Here is a 24,204-nt window from a genome sequence, read left to right as displayed (position 1 = left end):
ATTTTCTCGCAAAACGTCTTGTCGGCGAGGAGGGCTGTGTCCAACCTCCATAGGAGGCACTGGCCCCCCCTGACAGAAATGTTTGAACACTGGCTAGGCTGCTTCGAAGCGTACCTCGCATCCTTCACCGAAGATGTCACATACCTCCAGAAGAAGCAGATCCTCCACGCACGGGTGAGCCCAAGAGTCTTTCTCCTCATCAGGGACGCCCCCTCGTATTTGGAGGCAATAACGCTGCTAAAAGGACAATACGTGAAATCCGTTAACGAGGTGTATGCTAGGCACCTCCTTGCCATGAGACGGCAATGCTCTGGGGAATTACTTGCAGAATTCCTGCGTGCCTTGCGCATACTCTGCCGGAACTGTGACTGCCGGGCGATATCAGCTACCCAGCACGCGGAGCTGCTGATCAGGGACGCTTATGTCGCGGGCATGAACTCTAAATATATCCGCCAGCGATTACTAGAAGGGGCGACACTCGGCCTCCCAGGGACAGTACAACTCTCCAACTCGCTGGAGGTGGCCTCCCAGAACATGGGGACCTACACCTCCGACCACGCGGCACTCTCGTGGGCCTCTTGGGCGTAACCATCAACGGACGCGAGTGGGACGCAAGCCTGTGCCGCGCAGCGGCCCGCCAACGCCGGAAGCCCGAGGTGCTACTTCTGTGGCCAGAGTAATCACCCCAAACAACGCTGCTCGGCATGGAACGCAACTTGTAACTGCTGTGGGAAGAATGGCCACTTTACAAAAGCCTGCCATGCCCGATCTCCCCCTAAATCTTCTAGGCCCAGCAGCGCTGCCTGCTACCTGTCGGGGCAGCCCCCTGCTGCCGCGCCATCCGCCACGCGCGACCCGTCGGCACCGCCATCTTCAATTTCGGCCGCCACATGCGACCCATGGGGGCCGCCATCTTTAACGCATACTTCAACCGCCACGCGTGACCCACGGGGGCCGCCATCTTGGACGCCATTGCCGCTGACACCCGCGACTCATGGGGGCCGCCATCTTGGACGCCATCCACCACGCGCGACTCATGGGGGCCGCCATCTTGGGACCACTCCGCAGCCTCCCGGGAGCCCAGCTCACCCAACCGTACGCTGGCCGCCGCTACCTCCGACCGGCCTACCAACTGCCTTCCGAAGCTCGCCTCCATCACGCTCGACCAGTCCCGGCCGTACCACCTCGCAAAGTCCACGATGACCGCCCGGATCAACGGGCACGAGACGGCCTGCCTTTTCGACTCCGGGAGCACAGACAGCTTCACACACCCAGATACGGTAAGGCGCTGCTCCCTCCCAATCCTACCCACGACCCAGAAAACCTCCATGACTTCCGGATCCCACGCAGTAGAAATCCAGGGGTACTGTGTCGCGACCCTTACTGTACAAGGCGTAGAGTACACTAACTTTAAGCTCTATGTCCTTCCCCATCTCTGCGCTGCCCTATTACTGGGGCTCGACTTCCATGCCATCTCCAGAGCCTTACCTGGGCTGAGAGGTGGCAAATGGAGTTTAATGCAGAAAATTGTGAGGTGATTCATTCTGGAAGGAATAACAGGAAGACAGAGTACTGGACGAACGGTAAGATTCTTGGCAGTGTGGATGAGCAGAGAGATCTCGATGTCCATGTACATAGATCCCTGAAAGTTGCCACTCAGGTTGAGAGGGTTGTTAAGAAGGCTTTTATTGGTAGAGGGATTGAGTGTGTTAGCTTTTATTGGTAGAGGGATTGAGTTTCGGAGCCATGAGGTCATGTTGCAGCTGTACAAAACTCTGGTGCAGCCGCATTTAGAGTATTGCGTGCAATTCTGATCACCGCATTATAGGAATGCTGTGGAAGCATTGGAAAGGGTGCAGAGGAGATTTACCAGAATGTTGCCTGGTATGGAGGGAAGATCTTATGAGGAAAGGCTGAGGGACTTGAGGCTGTTTTCGTTAGAGAGAAGAAGGTTAAGAGGTGACTTAATTGAGGCATACAAGATGATCAGAGGATTGGATAGGGTGGACAGTGAGAGCCTTTTTCCTCGGATGGTGATGTCCAGCACGAGGGGACATAGCTTTAAATTGAGGGGAGATAGATATAAGACAGACGTCAGAGGTAGGTTCTTTACTCAGAGAGTAGTAAGGGTGTGGAATGCCCTGCCTGCAACAGTAGTGGACTCGCCAACACTAAGGGCATTCAAATGGTCATTGGATAGGCCACCAGAAAGGGCAGGCAGTCAGTGCAGGAATCCCCTGTGGTTGTCCCCCTCTCGAACAGATATACCCCTTTGGATACTGTCGGGGGGGATAGCCTATCAGGGGAAAACAGCAGCAGCCAGAGCAGTGGCACCACGGCTGGCTCTGATGTTCAGAAGGGAGGGTCAAAGCGCAGAAGAGTAATAGTTATAGGGGACTCTATAGTCAGGGGCACAGATAGGCGCTTCTGTGGACGTGAAAGAGACTCCAGGATGGTATGTTGCCTCCCTGGTGCCAGGGTCCAGGATGCCTCCGAACGGGTAGAGGGAATCCTGAAGGGGGAGGGCAAACAGGCAGAGGTCGTTGTACATATTGGTACTAACGACATAGGCAGGAAGGGGCATGAGGTCCTGCAGCAGGAGTTCAGGGAGCTAGGCAGAAAGTTAAAAGACAGGACCTCGAGGGTTGTAATCTCGGGATTACTCCCTGTGCCACGTGCCAGTGAGGCTAGAAATAGGAAGATAGAGCAGACAAACACGTGGCTAAACAGCTGGTGTAGGAGGGAGGGTTTCTGTTATCTGGACCACTGGGAGCTCTTCCGGGGCAGGTGTGACCTGTATAAGATGGACGGGTTGCATCTAAACCGGAGAGGCATAAATATCCTGGCCGCGAGGTTTGCTAGTGTCACACGGGAGGGTTTAAACTAGTATGGCAGGGGGGTGGGCACGGGAGCAATAGGTCAGAAGGTGAGAGCATTGAGGGAGAACTAGGGAATAGGGACAGTGTGGCTCTGAGGCAGCGCAGACGGGGAGAAGTTGCTGAACACAGCGGGTCTGGTGGCCTGAAGTGCATATGTTTTAATGCAAGGAGCATTACGGGTAAGGCAGATGAACTTAGAGCTTGGATTACTACTTGGAACTATGATGTTGTTGCCATTACAGAGACCTGGTTGAGGGAAGGGCAGGATTGGCAGCTAAACGTTCCAGGATTTAGATGTTTCAGGCGGGATAGAGGGGGATGTAAAAGGGGAGGCGGAGTTGCGCTACTTGTTCAGGAGAGTATCACAGCTATACAGCGAGAGGACACCTCAGAGGGCAGTGAGGCTATATGGGTAGAGATCAGGAATAAGAAGGGTGCAGTCACAATGTTGGGGGTATACTACAGGCCTCCCAACAGCCAGCGGGAGATAGAGGAGCAGATAGGTAGACAGATTTTGGAAAAGAGTAAAAACAACAGGGTTGTGGTGATGGGAGACTTCAACTTCCCCAATATTGACTGGGACTCACTTAGTGCCAGGGGCTTAGACGGGGCAGAGTTTGTAAGGAGCATCCAGGAGGGCTTCTTAAAACAATATGTAAACAGTCCAACTAGGGAAGGGGCGGTACCGGACCTGGTATTGGGGAATGAGCCCGGCCAGGTGGTAGATGTTTCAGTAGGGGAGCATTTCGGTAACAGTGACCACAATTCAGTAAGTTTTAAAGTACTGGTGGACAAGGATAAGAGTGGTCCGAGGATGAATGTGCTAAATTGGGGGAAGGCTAATTATAACAATATTAGGCGGGAACTGAAGAACATAGATTGGGGGCGGATGTTTGAGGGCAAATCAACATCTGACATGTGGGAGGCTTTCAAGTGTCAGTTGAAAGGAATACAGGACAGGCATGTTCCTGTGAGGAAGAAAGATAAATACGGCAATTTTCGGGAACCTTGGATGACGAGTGATATTGTAGGCCTCGTCAAAAAGAAAAAGGAGGCATTTGTCAGGGCTAAAAGGCTGGGAACAGACGAAGCCTGTGTGGCATATAAGGAAAGTAGGAAGGAACTTAAGCAAGGAGTCAGGAGGGCTAGAAGGGGTCATGAAAAGGCATTGGCAAATAGGGTTAAGGAAAATCCCAAGGCTTTTTACACTTACATAAAAAGTAAGAGGGGAGCCAGGGAAAGGGTTGGCCCACTGAAGGATAGGCAAGGGAATCTATGTGTGGAGCCAGAGGAAATGGGCGAGGTACTAAATGAATACTTTGCATCAGTATTCACCAAAGAGAAGGAATTGGTAGATGTTGAGTCTGGAGAAGGGGGTGTAGATAGCCTGGGTCACATTGTGATCCAAAAAGACGAGGTGTTGGGTGTCTTAAAAAATATTAAGGTAGATAAGTCCCCAGGGCCGGATGGGATCTACCCCAGAATACTGAAGGAGGCTGGAGAGGAAATTGCTGAGGCCTTGACAGAAATCTTTGGATCCTCGCTGTCTTCAGGGGATGTCCCGGAGGACTGGAGAATAGCCAATGTTGTTCCTCTGTTTAAGAAGGGTGGCAGGGATAATCCCGGGAACTACAGGCCGGTGAGCCTTACTTCAGTGGTAGGGAAATTACTGGAGAGAATTCTTCGAGACAGGATCTACTCCCATTTGGAAGCAAATGGACGTATTAGTGAGAGGCAGCACGGTTTTGTGAAGGGGAGGTCGTGTCTCACTAACTTGATAGAGTTTTTCGAGGAGGTCACTAAGATGATTGATGCAGGTAGGGCAGTAGATGTTGTCTATATGGACTTCAGTAAGGCCTTTGACAAGGTCCCTCATGGTAGACTGGTACAAAAGGTGAAGTCACACGGGATCAGGGGTGAACTGGCAAGGTGGATACAGAACTGGCTAGGCCATAGAAGGCAGAGGGTAGCAATGGAGTGATGCTTTTCTAATTGGAGGGCTGTGACCAGTGGTGTTCCACAGGGATCAGTGCTGGGACCTTTGCTCTTTGTAGTAAATATAAATGATTTGGAGGAAAATGTAACTGGTCTGATTAGTAAGTTTGCAGACGACACAAAGGTTGGTGGAATTGCGGATAGCGATGAGGACTGTCTGAGGATACAGCAGGATTTAGATTGTCTGGAGACTTGGGCGGAGAGATGGCAGATGGAGTTTAACCAGCAGATGGAGTTTAACCTGGACAAATGTGAGGTAATGCATTTTGGAAGGGCTAATGCAGGTAGGGAATATACAGTGAATGGTAGAACCCTCAAGAGTATTGAAAGTCAAAGAGATCTAGGAGTACAGGTCCACAGATCACTGAAAGGGGCTACACAGGTGGAGAAGGTAGTCAAGAAGGCATACGGCATGCTTGCCTTCATTGGCCGGGGCATTGAGTATAAGAATTGGCAAGTCATGTTGCAGCTGTATAGAACCTTAGTTAGGCCACACTTGGAGTATAGTGTTCAATTCTGGTCGCCACACTACCAGAAGGATGTGGAGGCTTTAGAGAGGGTGCAGAAGAGATTTACCAGAATGTTGCCTGGTATGGAGGGCATAAGCTATGAGGAGCGATTGAATAAACTCGGTTTGTTCTCACTGGAACGAAGGAGGTTGAGGGGCGACCTGATAGAGGTATACAAAATTATGAGGGGCATAGACAGAGTGGATAGTCAGAGGCTTTTCCCCAGGGTAGAGGGGTCAATTACTAGGGGGCATAGGTTTAAGGTGAGAGGGGCAAAGTTTAGAGTAGATGTACGAGGCAAGTTTTTTACGCAGAGGGTAGTGGGTGCCTGGAACTCACTACCGGAGGAGGTAGTGGAGGCAGGGACGATAGGGACATTAAAGGGGCATCTTGACAAATATATGAATAGGATGGGAATAGAAGGATACGGACCCAGGAAGTGTAGAAGATTGTAGTTTAGTCGGGCAGTATGGTCGGCACGGGCTTGGAGGGCCGAAGGGCCTGTTCCTGTGCTGTACATTTCTTTGTTCTTTGTTCTTTGGATAGACATATGGACGATAAGGGAATAGTATAAATGGGCTTTAGAGTGGTTTCACAGGTCGGCGCAACATCGAGGGCTGAAGGGCCTGTACTGCGCTGTAATGTTCTATGTTCTGTTACCTTAAAGTTCAGCGGACCCCTGCCCCGCCTCACCGTCTGTAGCCTCGCGACCCTTAAGGTCGTCCCACCCTCCCTCTTCGCAAATCTCACCCCGGAGTGTAAGCGCGTCGCTACCAGAAGCATAGAACATAGAACGATACAGCGCAGTACAGGCCCTTCGGCCCACGATGTTGCACCGAAACAAAAGCCATCTAACCTACGCTATGCAATTATCATCCATATGCTTATCCAATAAACTTTTAAATGCCCTCAATGTTGGCGAGTTCACTACTGTTGCGGGTAGGTCATTCCACGGCCACACCACTCTTTGCGTAAAGAACCTACCTCTGACCTCTGTCCTATATCTATTACCCCTCAGTTTAAAGCTATGTCCCCTCGTGCCAGCCATTTCCATCCGCGGGAGAAGGCTCTCACTGTCCACCCTATCTAACCCCCTGATCATTTTGTATGCCTCTATTAATTCTCCTCTTAACCTGCTTCTCTCCAACGAAAACAACCTCAAGTCCATCAGCCTTTCCTCATAAGATTTTCCCTCCATCCCAGGCAACATCCTGGTAAATCTCCTCTGCACCCGCTCCAAAGCCTCCACGTCCTTCCTATAATGCGGTGACCAGAACTGTACGCAATACTCCAAATGCGGCCGTACCAGAGTTTTGTACAGCTGCAACATGACCTTCTGACTCCGGAACTCAATCCCTCTACCAACAAAGGCCAATACTCCTAGGCCTTCTTCACAACCCTATCAACCTGGGTGGCAACTTTCAGGGATCTATGTACAGGGACACCTAGATCCCTCTGCTCATCCACACTTCCAAGAACTTTACCATTAGCCAAATATTCCGCATTCCTGTTATTCCTTCCAAAGTGAATCACCTCACACTTCTCTACATTAAACTCCATTTGCCACCTCTCAGTTCAGCTCTGCAGCTTATCTAGGTCCCTCTGTAACCTGCTACATCCTTCCACACTGTCGACAACACCACCGACTTTAGTGTCGTCTGCAAATTTACTCACCCATCCTTCTGCGCCTTCCTCTAGGTCATTGATAAAAATGACAAACAGCAACGGCCCCAGAACAGATCCTTGTGGTACCCCACTTGTAACTGAACTCCATTCTGAACATTTCCCATCAACCACCACCCTCTGTCTTCTTTCAGCTAGCCAATTTCTGATCCACATCTCTAAATCACCCTCAATCCCCAGCCTCCGTATTTTCTGCAATAGCCTACCGTGGGGAACCTTATCAAACGCTTTACTGAAATCCATATACACCACATCAACTGCTTTACCCTCGTCTACCTGTTCAATCACCTTCTCAAAGAACTCGATAAGGTTTGTGAGGCATGACCTACCCTTTACAAAGCCATGCTGACTATCCCTGATCATATTATTCCTATCTAGATGATTATAAATCTTGTCTCTTATAATCCCCTCCAAGACTTTACCCACTACAGACATGAGGCTCACCGGTCTATAGTTGCCGGGGTTGTCTCTGCTCCCCTTTTTGAACAAAGGGACCACATTTGCTATCCTCCAGTCCTCTGGCACTATTCCTATAGCCAATGATGACATAAAAATCAAAGCCAAAGGTCCAGCAATCTCTTCCCTGGCCTCCCAGAGAATCCTAGGATAAATCCCATCAGGCCCCGGGGACTTATCTATTTTCAGCCTGTCCAGAATTGCCAACACCTCTTCCCTACGTACCTCAATGCCATCTATTCTAATAGCCTGGGTCTCAGCATTCTCCTCCACAACATTATCTTTTTCCTGAGTGAATACTGACGAAAAATATTCATTTAGTATCTCGCCTATCTCTTCAGACTCCACATACAACTTCCCATCCCTGTCCTTGACTGGTCCTACTCTTACCCTAGTCATTCGCTTATTCCTGACATACCTATAGAAAGCTTTTGGGTTTTCCTTGATCCTACCTGCCAAATACTTCTCATGTCCCCTCCTTGCTCGTCTTAGCTCTCTCTTTAGATCCTTCCTCGTTACCTTGTAACTATCCATCGCCCCAACTGAAACTTCACACCTCACCTTCACATAGGCCTCCTTCTTCCTCTTAACAAGAGATTCCACTTCTTTGGTAAACCACGGTTCCCTCGCTCTAAGCCTTCCTCCCTGCCTGACCGGTACGTACTTATCAAGAACACGCAGTAGCTGATCCTTGAACATGCTCCACTTATCCAGTGTGCCCAACACTTGCAGCCTACTTCTCCAACCTATCCCCCCCAAGTCACGTCTAATAGCATCATAATTGCCCTTCCCCCAGCTATAACTCTTGCCCTGCGGTGTATACTTATCCCTTTCCATCACTAACATAAACGTCACCGAATTGTGGTCACTGTCCCCAAAGTGCTCTCCTGCCTCCAAATCCAACACCTGGCCAGGTTCATTACCCAAAACCAAATCCAACGTGGCCTCGCCTCTTGTTGGCCTGTCAACATATTGTGTCAGGAAACCCTCCTGCACACACTGTACAAAAAACGACCCATCTAATGTACTCGAACTATATCTTTTCCAGTCAATATTTGGAAAGTTAAAGTCTCCAATAATAACTACCCTGTTACTTTCAGGATCATCCAGGATCATCCTCGCCATCCTTTCCTCTACATCCCTAGAACTATTTGGAGGCCTATAGAAAACTCCCAACAGGGTGACCTCTCCTTTCCTGTTTCTAACCTCAGCCCATACTACCTCGGAAGATGAGTCCCCATCTAGCATCCTCTCCGCCACCGTAATACTGCTCTTGACTAGCAGCGCCACACCTCCCCCTCTTTTGCCTCCTTCTCTGAGCTTACTAAAACACCTAAACCCCGGAACCTGCAACATCCATTCCTGTCCCTGCTCTATCCATGTCTCCGAAATGGCCACAACATCGAAGTCCCAGGTACCAACCCATGCTGCCAGTTCCCCTACCTTATTTCCTGTACTCCTGGCATTGAAGTAGACACACTTCAAACCACCTACCTGAACACTGGCCCCCTCCTGCGACATCAAATCTGTGCTCCTGACCTCTATATCTCATTCTCCCGTACCCTAAAACTACAATCCAGGTTCCCATGCCCCTGCTGCATTAGTTTAAACCCCCCCAGAGAGCACTAACAAATCTCCCCCCCCCCAGGATATTTGTGCCCCTCAGGTTCAGATGTAGACCATCCTGTCTGTAGAGGTCCCACCTTCCCCAGAAAGAGCCCCAGTTATCCAGAAATCTGAATCCCTCCTACCTGTAGCCACGTGTTTAATTGCTCTCTCTCCCTATTCCTCATCTCATTATCACGTGGCAAGGGCAACAACCCAGAGATAACAACTCTGTTTGTTCTAGTTCTGAGCTTCCATCCTAGCTCCCTGAAAGCCTGCCTTGTCCCCTTTCCTACCTATGTCGTTAGTGCCAATGTGGACCATGACTTGGGGCTGCTTCCCCTCCCCCTTAAGGACCCGGAAAACACGATCTGAGACATCACGTACCCTTGCACCTGGGAGGCAACATACCAAACGTGAGTCTCTCACGCTCCCACAAAATCTCCTCTCTGTGCCCCTGACTATCGAGTCCCCAATAACTAATGTTCTGCTCCTCTCCCCCCTACCCTTCTGAGCAACAGGGACAGACTCGGTGCCAGAGGCCCGTACCCCATGGCTTACCCCTGGTAAGTCCCCCCCCCCCATATGTATTCAAAGCGTTATACTTGTTTCTCAGGGGAACGACCGCAGGGGATCCCTGCACTGACTGCTTCTTCCCAGTCCCTCTTACAGTTACCCATCTATCTTCAATCTTTGGTGTAACTAATTCCCTGATGCTGCTATCTATAACCCCCTCTGCCTCCCGAATGATCCGAAGTTAGAACATAGAACATAGAACAATACAGCGTAGTACAGGCCCTTCGGCCCACGATGTTGCACCGAAACAAAAGCCATCTAACCTACACTATGCCATTATCATCCATATGTTTATCCAATAAACTTTTAAATGCCCTCAATGTTGGCGAGTTCACTACTGTAGCAGGTAGGGCATTCCACGGCCTCACTACTCTTTGCGTAAAGAACCTACCTCTGACCTCTGTCCTATATCTATTACCCCTCAGTTTAAAGTTATGTCCCCTCGTGCCAGCCATATCCATCCGCGGGAGAAGGCTCTCACTGTCCACCCTATCCAACCCCCTGATCATTTTGTATGCCTCTATTAAGTCTCCTCTTAACCTTCTTCTCTCCAACGAAAACAACCTCAAGTCCATCAGCCTTTCCTCATAAGATTTTCCCTCCATACCAGGCAACATCCTGGTAAATCTCCTCTGCACCCGCTCCAAAGCCTCCACGTCCTTCCTATAATGCGGTGACCAGAACTGTACGCAATACTCCAAATGCGGCCGTACCAGAGTTCTGTACAGCTGCAACATGACCTCCCGACTCCGGAACTCAATCCCTCTACCAATAAAGGCCAACACTCCATAGGCCTTCTTCACAACCCTATCAACCTGGGTGGCAACTTTCAGGGATCTATGTACATGGACACCTAGATCCCTCTGCTCATACACACTTTCAAGAACTTTACCATTAGCCAAATATTCCGCATTCCTGTTATTCCTTCCAAAGTGAATCACCTCACACTTCTCTACATTAAACTCCATTTGCCACCTCTCAGCCCAGCTCTGCAGCTTATCTATATCCCTCTGTAACCTGCTACATCCTTCCACACTATCGACAACACCACCGACTTTAGTATCGTCTGCAAATTTACTCACCCACCCTTCTGCGCCTTCCTCCAGGTCATTGATAAAAATGACAAACAAAAACGGCCCCAGAACAGAACCTTGTGGTACTCTTGTGACTGTACTCCATTCTGAACATTTCCCATCAACCACCACCCTCTGTCTTCTTTCAGCTAGCCAATTTCTGATCCACCTCTCTAAATCACCCTCAATCCCCAGCCTCCGTATTTTTTGCAATAGCCTACCGTGGGGAACCTTATCAAACGCTTTGCTGAAATCCATATACACCACATCAACTGCTCTACCCTCGTCTACCTGTTCAGTCACCTTCTCAAAGAACTCAATAAGGTTTGTGAGGCATGACCTACCCTTCACAAAGCCATGCTGACTATCCCTGATCATATTATTCCTATCTAGATGATTATAAATCTTGTCTCTCATAATCCCCTCCAAGACTTTACCCACTACAGACGTGAGGCTCACCGGTCTATAGTTGCCGGGGTTGTCTCTGCTCCCCTTTTTGAACAAAGGGACCACATTTGCTGTCCTCCAGTCCTCTGGCACTATTCCTGTAGCCAATGATGACATAAAAATCAAAGCCAAAGGTCCAGCTATCTCTTCCCTGGCCTCCCATAGAATCCTAGGATAAATTCCATCAGGTCCCGGGACTTATCTATTTTCAGCCTGTCCAGAATTGCCAACACCTCTTCCCTCCGTACCTCAATGCCATCTATTCTATTAGCCTGGGGCTCAGCATTCTCCTCCACAACATTATCTTTTTCCTGAGTGAATACTGACGAAAAATATTCATTTAGTATCTCGCCTATCTCTTCAGACTCCACACACAATTTCCCATCCCTGTCCTTGACTGGTCCTACTCTTTCCCTAGTCATTCGCTTATTCCTGACATACCTATAGAAAGCTTTTGGGTTTTCCTTGATCCTTCCTGCCAAATACTTCTCATGTCCCCTCCTTGCTCGTCTTAGCTCTCTCTTTAGATCCTTCCTCGCTACCTTGTAACTATCCATCGCCCCAACCGAAACTTCACACTTCATCTTCACATAGGCCTCCTTCTTCCTCTTAACAAGAGATTCCACTTCCTTGGTAAACCACGGTTCCCTCGCTCGACGCCTTCCTCCCTGTCTGACCGGTACATACTTATCAAGAACACGCAGTAGCTGATCCTTGAACAAGCCCCACTTATCCAGTGTGCCCAACACTTGCAGCCTACTTCTCCACCTTATCCCCCCCAAGTCACGTCTAATGGCATCATAATTGCCCTTCCCCCAGCTATAACTCTTGCCCTGCGGTGTATACTTATCCCTTTCCATCATTAACGTAAACGTCACCGAATTGTGGTCACTGTCCCCAAAGTGCTCTCCTACCTCCAAATCCAACACCTGGCCTGGTTCATTACCCAAAACAAAATCCAACGTGGCCTCGCCTCTTGTTGGCCTGTCAACATATTGTTTCAGGAAACCCTCCTGCACACACTGTACAAAAAACGACCCATCTATTGTACTCGAACTATATCTTTTCCAGTCAATATTTGGAAAGTTAAAGTCTCCCATAATAACTACCCTGTTACTTTCGCTCATATCCAGAATCATCTTCGCCATCCTTTCCTCTACATCCCTAGAACTATTAGGAGGCCTATAAAAAAGTCCCAACAGGGTGACCTCTCCTTTCCTGTTCTTCCAACTCCAGCTCCAGTTCCCTAACTCGGCCTTGGAGGAGCTGGAGATGGCAGCACTTCCTGCAGGTAAAATCAGCAGGGACACTAACGGCATCCCTCACCTCAAACATCCTGCAGGAGGAACATTGCACTCCCTTCCCTGCCATCCCTCTAACTTTCAACCAAGATCTGGCTAACAACTAAATTTAAAAAAAAAAAATAATAATCATACAATATGGTACTTACCTCACACCAATGGGTTTTATTATTCGGTTAGAGGAGGAGGGCAGGTGGGAGACACTACACGTGTAGTGTCTCGGGTTTCCTCTCCACCAGAATTTATTGTTGAGGGACTTCCCAGAAGTCCGCGGGTCGAACTTCCTGTTCCCGCCTTAAAAAATATAAAATTTAAAAAAAAAATACAACAGCAGCAAAGAGGAACAGAAACGGGACCAGGTAAGTGTTTACTTAAATACTCACCCACCAGCAGCCCCCGCACTCCGCTCCCGCTGAAACTCCAAGAGATGCTCCTGTAAGGTAAGTTAATTTAAACTTCAATACTCACCCAGCAGCAGACACTACAGTGCCCAGGACAGGACCTTTATCAGGTTGGAGGTCCAGCGACTCCTGCGAGAGGGGATCATTGAGGCTAGTAACAGCCCCTGGAGAGCCCAAGTGGTGGACGTCATGACTGGGGAGAAGCACCGGATGGTCATCGATTACAGCCAGACCATCAACCGGTACACGCAGCTCGATGTGTCCCCCCTCCCCCGCATACCTGACATGGTCAATCAGATTGCGCAGTATCGAGTCTTCTCCACACTCGACTTGAAGTCCGCGTACCACCAGCTCCCTATCTGCCCGGTGGACCGTCAATACATTGCCTTCGAGGCAGATGGCTGCCTCTACCCCTTCCTCAGGGTCCCCTTCAGCGTTACCAACAGGGTCTCGGTCTTCCAAAGAGAAATGGACCGAATGGTTGACCAGTACAGGCTGCGGGCCACGTTCCCGTACTTGCACAATGTCACCATCTGCGGCCATGACCAGCAGGATCATGACGAGAACCTCCGGCACTTCTTCCACACCGCTAAACTCCTGAACCTCCCCTATAATAGAGAAAAATGCGTCTTCCACATAACCCGCCTAGCCATCCTCGGTTACGTCGTGGAACACGGAGTCCTAGGGCCCGACCCCGACCGCATGTGCCCCCTCCTGAAGAGATGCCTAGGGTTCTTCTCCTACTATGCCCAGTGGGTCCCCAACTATGCGGACAAGGCCCGTCCACTGATCAAATCCACCATTTTTCCCCTGACGCCTGAGGCCCGACTGGCCTTCAATCGCACCAAGGCAGATATTGCCAAATCCGCGATGCATGCTGTGGACGAGTCCATCCCATTCCAAGTGGAGAGTGTTGCGTCAGACTTTGCTCTGACTGCTACACTCAACCAGGCGGGCAGGCCCGTGGCTTTCTTCTCCCGTACCTTCCATGCCTCTGAAATTCGACACTCCTCCGTTGAAAAGGAAGCCCAATCCATCGTAGAAGCTGTGAGACATTGGAGGCATTACCTGGCCGGCAGGCGATTGACTCTCCTCACTGACCAACATGCTTCATGTTGCCTTCATGTTCAATAACACACAGCGGGGCAAGATTAAGAATGACAAGATTCTGAGATGGAGGATCGAGCTCTCCACCGACAGCTATGATATCTTGTATCGACCCGGGAAGCTCAATGAGCCCCCAGATGCCCTATCCCGCGGTACATGTGCCAGCGCACAGGTAGACCGACTCCGGGCCCTCCACAACGACCACTGACACCCGGGGGTCACCCGTTTTTTTCACTTCATCAAGGCTCGCAACCTGCCTTACTCCATCGAGGAGATCAGGACCGTGACCAGGGACTGCCAGATCTGCGCGGAGTGCAAGCTGCACTTCTATCGGCCAGACAGAGCACACCTGGTAAAGGCCTCTCGCCCCTTTGAGCGCCTTAGCATCGACTTCAAAGGGCCCCTCCCCTCCACTGACTGTAACGTGTACTTCCTCAACATCATTGACGAGTACTCAAGATTCCCCTTTGCCATCCCGTGCTCTGACATGACCTCTGCCTTCGTCATCAAGGCTCTGCACAGACTTTTCACCCTGTTCGGGTTCCCCGCCTACATCCACAGTGATCGGGGCTCCTCCTTTATGAGCGACGAGTTGCGTCAGTTCCTGCTCAGCAAAGGCATCGCCTCCAACATGACGACCAGCTATAAACCCCGGGGAAACGGACAGGTGGAGAGGGAGAACGCGATGGTCTCGAAGGCCGTCCTTCTGGCCCTACGGTCTAGAAGTCTTCCAGTCTCCCGCTGGCAGGAGGTCCTCTCCGACACGCTCCACTCCATCCGCTCGCTCCTGTGTACAGCCACCAACGAGACTCCTCATGAACATATGTTTGCCTTCCCCAGGAAATCCACCTCCGGGGTCTCGCTCCCATCCTGGCTGACAGTTCCAGGGCCCGTCCTCCTATGGAAGCATGCGAGGAGACATAAAACCGAACCCCTCGTCGAGAAGGTCCTGCTCCTCCATGCAAACCCACAATATGCCTACGTGACACACCAGGACGGGCGGCAGGACACGGTCTCCCTTCGGGATTTGGCACCTGCAGATTCCCCAGCGACCATCACCACCACCCCCCACCCTACACCGTCTCCCCCCACCTCTACCCATCTACCTCATGAACTAGCACCCACAGGCCCACCAGCGACAATCACCACCACCTCCGCCCATACACCCTCGCCCCCCCCCCCCCCTCGCCGACTCAACATCTGAGTGAAGAAGAAGAAAACAACACGATCCCGAACACGCAGGTCTGGACACCGGTGCCCACACCGCAGCCGGGACTGAGGCGATCACGGCGGAAGGTCAAGGCCCCTGATAGACTTGACCTTTAAGACCACTTCACCCCCGCCGGACTCTTTTTTTTAAACAGGGGGTGAATGTGTTAAACCACGGTGTTGCATTGTATGGCATTGTATTTGTGGTGAACGTATTGTACCAATCATTCGCCACTGTATCACATTGTGTATCACATTGTATCAAGCTGTTGCCCATGTGGGCTCCACCTATGGTTCATTGTACTGTACTACACGGAATGTATCATGTTGGTGCCCTTGTGGGCTCCGCCCCTGGCTCCGACCCCTTGAGGGGAGGTATTAAGAGTAGCTGCCCTGTAGGCGGCTCTCACGAGCTGAGAAGTCGTAGGCAGGCACTGTTCGAGTCGATTAAAGCCACTCGCGTGAATTGATGGTCGCATCAATTTAATCGACTATAGCACCACAATGAAATCAGCCCTCAAACCTGACCGACTGGAACTCGACCCACAGGCCGCGGAAGCCCAAGGGATTTTTTCACACTAGCTCCGATGTTTCGAGGCCTAACTGGCCGCCTCCTCCTCGCCCTCCATCACTGACGATCAGAAGCTGAGCCTCCTCCACGCCTGGGTGAGCCATTGAATCTCTGTACAACTCGAGGAAGTCTCCACATACGCGGACGCCCTCGTGATGCTGAAGGGCCTATACGTGAGACCGGTGAACAAAGTGTACGTGCGGCATCTCCTCACCGCCAACGCCCCGGGGAATCGCTGGAGGAGTACCTACGCGACCTCAAAGTCCTCGCGCGAAGCTGCAACTACCAGGCCGTCACGGCCTCTCAACATATGGACCTCGCCGCCCGGGACGCCTACGTGGCTGGAGTCAGGTCCAACTACGTCAGCCAGCGCCTGCTCTAGAAAGACGCCCACGACCTAGAAGCGACGGTAAAACTAGCCACCTCCCTAGAAGTAGCGTTCCAAAGCCTCAACGCGTTCTCATCTGATCATGCGACCGCCTCGTGGACCCCCGACCAGAGAGTACCCCAGGCCTGTGCCGCGCGGCTGCCCGCCCAACCCGGGAGGCTACCCTGCTATTTCTGCGGCCAGCTCCAGCACCCCAGGATGCGTTGCCCGGCACGGAACGCGGACTGCAGCGACTGCGGCAAAAAGGGACACTTTGCCAAAGTTTGCCTGGCCAGGTCCAAATCCTCCAAATCGCAAGCCTGACTCTCGGACTCACAGGCCCGCAGACCCCGCAGTGTGGCTGCGTGCCTGCCGGCTCCGCCCCCTCTGGACGCATCATCTGCCTCGTGTTGTCTGTGGGGGCAGCCATCTTCAACTCGGCACACCATGTGTGACTCACGGGGGCCGCCATCTTGGCCGCCGTCTCCCACGCGGCCTGTAACGTGCGACTCATGGGGGCCGCCATTTTGGATGCCATTTTCCTCACCGCCCGACACGTACGACCGACGGGGACCGCCATCGGCAACGCCGCTCGACACGTACGACCGACGGGGGCAGCCATCTTGGGACCACCCCACCACCTCCGACCACGCCAGCTACCCGCAACTCGGCGCAGTCACCCTCGACCAGTCACGACCAAAGCACCTTCGGAACTCCATGATGACCGTCCGGGTCAAAGGACACGAAACGCCTTGCCTGTTTGACTCCGGGAGCACGGAGAGCTTCATTCACCCCGACACGGTAAGGCCCTGTTTGCTCCAAATCCTCCCCGCACTTCAAACAACCTCCCTCGCTTCCGGGTTGCACTCAGTACAGATCCGGGGGTACACTGTCACGAACCTCGCAATACAGGGCGCCGAGTACGCCAACTTCAAACTATATGTACTCCCCGATCTCTGCGCTCCTCTCCTGTTGGGACTGGACTTCCAGTGCAACCTCAGGAGCCTAACCCTGAAGTTCGGTAGGCCCCTACCCCCACTCACCGTATGTAGCCTCGCGACCCTGAAGGTCGATCCTCCCCCGCTCTTCACAAATCTCACTGCCGACTGTAAGCCAGTCCCCACCAGAAGCAGGCGGTACAGCATCCAGGACAGGACTTTTATCAGGTCCGAGGTCCAGCGACTCTTGCGGGAAGGGATCATCGAGGCCAGTAACAGCCCCTGGAGAGCTCAGGTGGTGGTCGTCAGGACCGGGTAAAAGAACCGTATAATTGTAGACTACAGCCAAACCATAAACCGGTACACGCACCTTGATGCGTACTCCCTCCCCCGGATAGCGGACATGGTTAATCAGATCGCACACTACCTGGTCTTCTCCATGGTGGATCTGAAGTCCGCATAGCACCAGCTCCCAATCCGCCCGGAGGACCGCCACTACATGGCCTTTGAGGCAGACGGTCGCCTCTTCCACTTCATCCGGGTCCCCTTCGCCATCACAAACAGGGTCTCGGTCTTCCAAAGAATGATGGACCGAATGATGGACCAGTACGGGCTGCGGGCCACATTTCCGTACATGGACAATGTCACCATCTGCGGCCACGACCAGCAGGACCATGACATCAACCTCCAGAAATTTCTCCAAACCGCCCAAGCCCTCAAACTCACTTATAACAAGGAGAAATGCGTTTTCTGCACAAACAAACTAGCCATCCCGGCTACGTCGTGGAAAACGGAGTTCTAGGGCACGACCCCGACCGTATGCGTCCCCTCCTGCAACTCCCTCTTCCCCACTGCCCCAAGGCCCTGAAACGGTGCTACGGGTTCTTTTCCTATTACGCCCAGTGGGTCCCCAACTACGTGGACAAAGCCCGCCCAATAATCAATGCTGCCATCTTCCCACTGGCGGCTGAGGCCCGCCAGGCCTCCAGCCGCATCAAGGCATATATTGCCAAAGCCGCGATGCACGCGGTGGACGAGTCCGTCCCTTTCCAGGTGGAGAGCGACGCGTCAGAGGTCGCCCTCGCCGCCACCCTCAATCAGGCTGGCAGGCCAGTAGCATTTTTCTCCCGTACCCTCAACGCCTCAGAAATTCGACACTCTTCAGTCGAGAAAGAAGCCCAAGCCATCGTGGAAGCTGTGCGGCATTGGAGGGACTACTCCCCGGGAGGAGGTTCACCCTTGTCACCGACCAATGGTTGGTAGCCTTCATGTTCGATAATACACAGTGGGGCAAGATCAAGAACGATAAGATCTTGAGGTGGAGGATCGAATTCTCCACCTATAATTACGATACAGTGTATCGTCCTGGGAAGCTCAATGAGCCCCCAGATGCCCTGTCCAGCGGCACGTGCGCCAGCGCGCAAGATGACCGACTCCGGGCCATCCACGATGACCTCTGCCACCCGGGGGTCACCTGGCTTTTCCACGACATCAAGGCCCGCAATCTGCCCAACTCCACTGAGGAGGTCAGGGCCATGACCAGGGACTGCCAAATCTGTGCGGAGTGTAAACCGCACTTCTATCGACCAGATAAGGCTGACCTGGTGCCCCTCTACTAACGGCAACACGTATTTCCTCAACGTCGTTGACGAGTTCTCCCGCTTCCCCTTTGCAATCCCCTGTGCCGACATGACCGCTGCCACCGTCATCAAGGGCCTACATAGTATCTTTACCTTGTTCGGTTTCCCCACTTACGTCGACAGTGGCCGGGGTTCCTCGTTTATGAGCTACGAACTGCGTCAGTACCTGCTCAGTAAGGGCATCGCCTCAAGCAGGACTACCAGTTACAACCTCCGGGGAAACGGACAGGTGGAGAGGGAGTACGCGACGGTATAGAAGGTCGTCCTCCTGGCCTTACGGTTTATGAATCTCCCAGTTTCCCACTGGCAGGAGGACCTCCCCGACGCGCTCCACTCCATTAGGTTCCTCCTTTGCACAGCCACAAACGAGACCCCTCATGACAGTCTCTTTGTTTTCCCTAGGAAATCCACCTCCGGGGTCTCGCTTCCGTTCTGGCTGAAGACACCAGGGACGCTCCTACTCTGCAAACACGTAAGGAGCCATTAAGTCCGACCCCCTGGTCGAGAGGGTCCAGCTCCTTCACGCAAACTCCCAGTACGCATACATAGAACACCCTGACGGCCGATAGGATACGATTTCCCTCCGGGACCTGTCACCCACAGGCTCCCCTACCACCACCCCAACCTGCCCCCCTCAACCTACACCGACCAATGCCCCCGCCCCTACATGGCCTCCACACCCCCTCCTATACTTCCTCCTGAAGACACGCTCCCAGAGTCCACGCCTGTGCCCGCACCGACGGGTTTACCACCCGTGCCGCACTGACGTGTTCGACACCCGGGCCCGCTGCGGTACCAGAGCTCCGGCGATCACAGCGCACGATCAGGGCGCCAGACTGACTGAACCTGTGAGCCCTTCACCCCCGCCGGACTTCAATTTTTTTAACAGGTGGTGAATGTATTGTACCAACCATTCACCACTGTATCACATTGTGTATCACGTTGTATCATGCTGTTGCCCATGTGGGCTCCACCTATGGACCATTGTACTGTACTACACGGAATGTATCATGTTGGTGCCCTTGTGGGCTCCGCCCCTGACTCCGACCCCTTGAGGGGAGGTATAAAGAGCAGCTGCCCTGTAGGCGGCTCTCACTAGCAGAGAAGCAGGCACTGTTCTAGTCGATTGAGGCCACAGTTCACTTCCACTCACTGTCTCGCGTGAATTGATGGTTGCATCAGTACTGTATTGTGCATGCCTGGGCTTGTCCAGGCTGGCTCCGCCTGTGGCTCCTCCCCTCAGGCTTATGTATAAAGGTGGAAAGTCTCCGCCTCCGACCTAGTTCGGGATCAGAGGCCAGGATGCTTGCTGTTTAGTGTATTTAAGCCTCAGTTACGTTCATCACTCGTCGTGTGTTTATTGGTGGCTTATCAGGCAACTAGGATGTTAGCCTAACCATCGACGCCCACATCCAGTAAATGAATAAAAATAAATCTTTGGACGTTGCCTCGAAGAAGGCTGTCCAGAACCCCAAATGTCTGAGGCATGCCCAGAACATGTGGATGTGGTTGGCCGGGCCTACCTGGCACCATTCAAATTTGTCCTCCACCTCCGGCAGAACCTCATTCGGGTTCTGCTTGGATGCACTCTACACCACTCTCAGCTGCATTAGGCACATTTGGAAGTGGAATTTACGCTATTCAGTGCTTCGCTCTAGAACCCCCACCCTATTTCTATCCCTAGTTCTTCCTTCCATTTTTCCCTTGCCTCATCCAGCGGGTAATGTGCCTCTTCTAATAGTTGGCTTTACAGGTCTTTGCAGTTCCCCCGCCCCTAAAGTCGCCCGTGTCCAACAGCTCATCTATCAGTGAGTGTCCTGGTGTCCGTGGGTATTTTGTTTCTTTACGGAGGAAGATTTTGATTTGTAAGTGTCGTAGTTCATTCCCATTGGGCAGTTGAAACCTCTCCGTCAGCTTCTCGAGCGTTGATAATCTGTCATCCGTGTAGAAGTCCCTAACTGTGTTCCCGCCCCCCCACCCCCACCCCCCCCCCCCCCCCACCCCGTCTCCACCTTTTAAAGGTAGCATCCATTGTTGCTAGTGCGAACCTGTGATTGTTGCAGATGGAGGTCATGATATAATGGCAGCAACTTTTACTTTTCAATTGCATCCTGTGCTCTCAGCTCAAACGCAAGCATTAGCTGAACCTGCACTGCCAGGCCGAGCAGTTTGCTTGGAGCATGAAGGTTAATATTCATAGCCTATAACTCTAATGCTGGTTTTTCGGAATGCCACCCTCAGTGAATACCCACCTGGGGCAGCACGGTAGCATTGTGGATAGCACAAATGCTTCACAGCTCCAGGGTCCCAGGTTCGATTCCGGCTTGGGTCACTGTCTGTGCGGAGTCTGCACATCCTCCCCGTGTGTGCGTGGGTTTCCTCCGGGTGCTCCGGTTTCCTCCCACAGTCCAAAGATGTGCGGGTTAGGTGGATTGGCTATGCTAAATTGCCCATAGTGGCCAAAATTGCCCTTAGTGTTGGGTGGGGTTACTGGGTTATGGGGATAGGGTGGAGGTGTGGACCTTGGGTAGGGTGCTCTTTCCAAGAGCCGGTGCAGACTCGATGGGCCCAATGGCCTCCTTCTGCACTGTAAATTCTATGATTCTATGACCTGTCGCAATAGGATTCTCAAACTTGCCCAGTCGCCCGATAGTTCAGCAGCCCCATAACACTGGGTTGATTCGAAAGTGTGTGTATTAGGGGTTAATGCAGCAGGAACAATGATCGTCACTCTCCGGAATTAGTGTTGCTTGAATGGCCACAATTGCTTGAGAAGCCAGACTCTAAGCATGGCAATGGAGCTGAAATTGAACTGTCACAGCTGCGGAAAAATGCTCAATCTTTAAATGCTTTTCCAATTGCGCAGCTCTGATGTTCAGTGGCATTGATGGGGGGGCGGGGGAGGAGAGGACAATCCTTTCCTGCATTTACACTGTCAGGAAACATGCCTAGGGCTCTCTCATGATTTTTTCCAGTCGTGCCACCAAACACACCCTCACTGATCTGGTGCGGAAAATCCTGGCCACAGATTTCAGGTGATTGGCAAAAGAATCAAAGGAGACAAGGGGAAGCATGTTTATTTTACAGAGTGGGTTTTTAATGACCTGAATGTACTACCTGAAGGTTGCCAAAACCAAATGCATTGGTAACTTGTGACGATTGGAAAATATTGTGACGATTGGAAGCTGTTAGGAAAATTGTGTTATAAATGTAGTGGGCAATTTTAAGGGTTAAGAGCTGGGGTTAGAATGTGTTTGTTTCAAAATAATTCTGTTCTGCAGGGCCTGAGTGGTTTTTGCAGCCAGCAGGTGAAATTGATGAAGGAATGCATTTTTCAGGCTGGGCTAATAATGCACAGTGGTTTGCCTAGGGAAGTCCCGGGGAAGTTGATGTGCTTTGCAGCCTGCAGAGATCATTTGGTTTTTTTAGATTGGGGAGATGAGGCTATTGCTAGGTGGAGCCAAGGAAGGCAGAGAGACATTTTCAGAAACTGTGCAGAGAGGTCGTTTTGGAGAAAGCCGTCAGAGAGAGAGAGTTTTGGAGAAATGTTTTTTGAGAAATGTTTTTGGATTTGAAGTCTGATCTGGCAACTCTTGACTTTTTAGACCACAAGAAAAAGCAATTTTCTTTACCAGTAAGATATTTTTAAAAAACGTAATAACATTTTAAAGGAGAGCAGTATTGTCTGAAGACAAGGTAGAGGTTGAAACAACCAGATTCTTAAAGGGTTCCAACACGAGTCAGAATCTGTTCTGTAACGCAAGTATTACTTTATGCCATGCTGGTTTAAGCTGGATTGAGAGCTGTATGTTTATTTTCTTATTGTTTAATGGAAAATTGAGTAGTGGTATTAAGGGTTAATTGTAAGCTGCTCTTTTTTGGGTGTGAAGTTAAAAAGTTGAACAGTGTATTTATAATAAAGTTTTGTTTTAAAAATACCAAAGCCCTAATTTTCTCATGCAATCAATCATTGAGCGAATCATTCTTTCCGCACAGTTTTAAAATAAACTAAAATATTGGGGTTTCAGTCGAGTATCCTAGCCACTGGTGGGGTCTAGCCTGGGATCACAATAAACTTTAAAAGGGAATTGAGTCAGTGCTTACAGAAGGCCAGTTTGCAGAGCTACAGAAATGATGCTCCCAGAGCAGGTGAGTGGGATTTGTTTGATATTCATCCTCTGAGCCAGTACAGGGATGATCGGCCAAATAGCCATATTATTCTATGATTACATGATGTATTGTTGTACAGGGCTGCTTGATTTCAAGTAACATCTCATTCTTATTTGCATTTAGTTCTACTGATCCTGGCATTGACAGAAGAACTAATATCCACTGCACAAGAATTGCCTCTTAACTCAAGTTCTCAAAATCATCTAATAGACTTAACTACTGTAAGCACAGTGCTTTCCAAACCTAGTGCTAATTCCAAAATTATGGATCATACTAACTGGCACAGGACCTCAGATTCTCATGGAGGTATCTTAAAATATCTTCAAATAGTCGATAACATCAAGATGATGGATACCAGCTTAATAGAACCTACGCCTACTGTCATCCAGTTACCACCATCAGTCTCACCACAGGACATTGCCCATAATTATCTCAGAACAATGGAGGTCTCTGTTTCCATGTATAATCGAAGCACTTTGTATCCAGAGCCGACATCTTTAAAGAAAAGACCGTCTCTACTTCATAAAAATGAATTGGTGCAGCCTGTACAACTTCATGGAAATGTAATATTGCATTCTTCATTTATGACTAGAATGTACCACAATGAATTTGAGACAATTTCTTCATCGGTTAACCTTCAGCCCGAACTAGTTTTAAGATCCTCTGATATTCATAAATTTACTATGCTTAAATTTTCAAATGAGACCGACAACCTGCACAACCTTAAAAATCTCTGGCAAGTTACAGAAGAAAAGATTTTACAGACATCATTTCTTCCTGCCTTACCAACTAATCTGATACTTAGTTCCATTTCTCAGGTCACTTCTATTTTTGATAGCTTGTCATTAAAATCACAACCAGGTTTAAACCTGGATTTGTCTACCGTAACGAGTGACTATACCCCATATGTAGATAGACTTGAGGGTTTATTGAAAGTTGGTGATCAACACCTGCCAGCCATGCTTGAATCTTATATTTCAACCTCTGTGATAACACTCAGCACGATGGAAAGTGATTCTTCTTCTAATGGCATTCTGACCACTACATCTACACCTGGGATCTCTTCAACCTTCTCTGAGTCTGATTCAACAGCAGCAGGAAACTTCCTGAACAGAGTAGTCCCTGCAGGAACGAGGCCCCCTGAAATGTCCAGCAACATTTCTCATGTAACTGAAGTAGATAAGCCTCCACAAATTAGAGACTTAGAGGAATTAGAGACGAAAGGGGAGACACGGTGCGAAGGGCAGGAAAGATAAATGAGGTGTTCAAGACCTTCT

At 50.7% G+C, this 24,204-nt stretch overlaps 1 protein-coding gene across 1 annotated transcript; it reads left to right on the top strand.

The window, feature by feature from the left end:
* Positions 1 to 36: 36 nt before the first annotated feature.
* LOC140425801 (uncharacterized) lies at positions 37 to 24,204 on the top strand. Its single transcript, XM_072510212.1, has 2 exons — positions 37 to 1,280; positions 23,051 to 24,204. The coding sequence occupies exons 1-2, from the start codon at positions 995 to 997 to the stop codon at positions 24,181 to 24,183; spliced, it is 1,419 nt and encodes a 472-aa protein (XP_072366313.1). The 5' UTR covers positions 37 to 994; the 3' UTR covers positions 24,184 to 24,204.

Source organism: Scyliorhinus torazame, chromosome 6 (assembly GCF_047496885.1).
Source record: "Scyliorhinus torazame isolate Kashiwa2021f chromosome 6, sScyTor2.1, whole genome shotgun sequence".
NCBI classification, from domain to species: Eukaryota; Metazoa; Chordata; class Chondrichthyes; order Carcharhiniformes; family Scyliorhinidae; genus Scyliorhinus; species Scyliorhinus torazame.
This window is presented reverse-complemented; position numbering and strand designations above follow the sequence as displayed.

Bases quoted from the DNA above. Each gene is read 5' to 3' on its own strand.
- LOC140425801 (XM_072510212.1), top strand. From the start codon at position 995: ATGGGGGCCGCCATCTTGGACGCCATCCACCACGCGCGACTCATGGGG. The intron at 1,281-23,050 runs GTAAGGCGCTGC...ATTTGCATTTAG, and splicing joins GCTTCACACACCCAGATACG to TTCTACTGATCCTGGCATTG.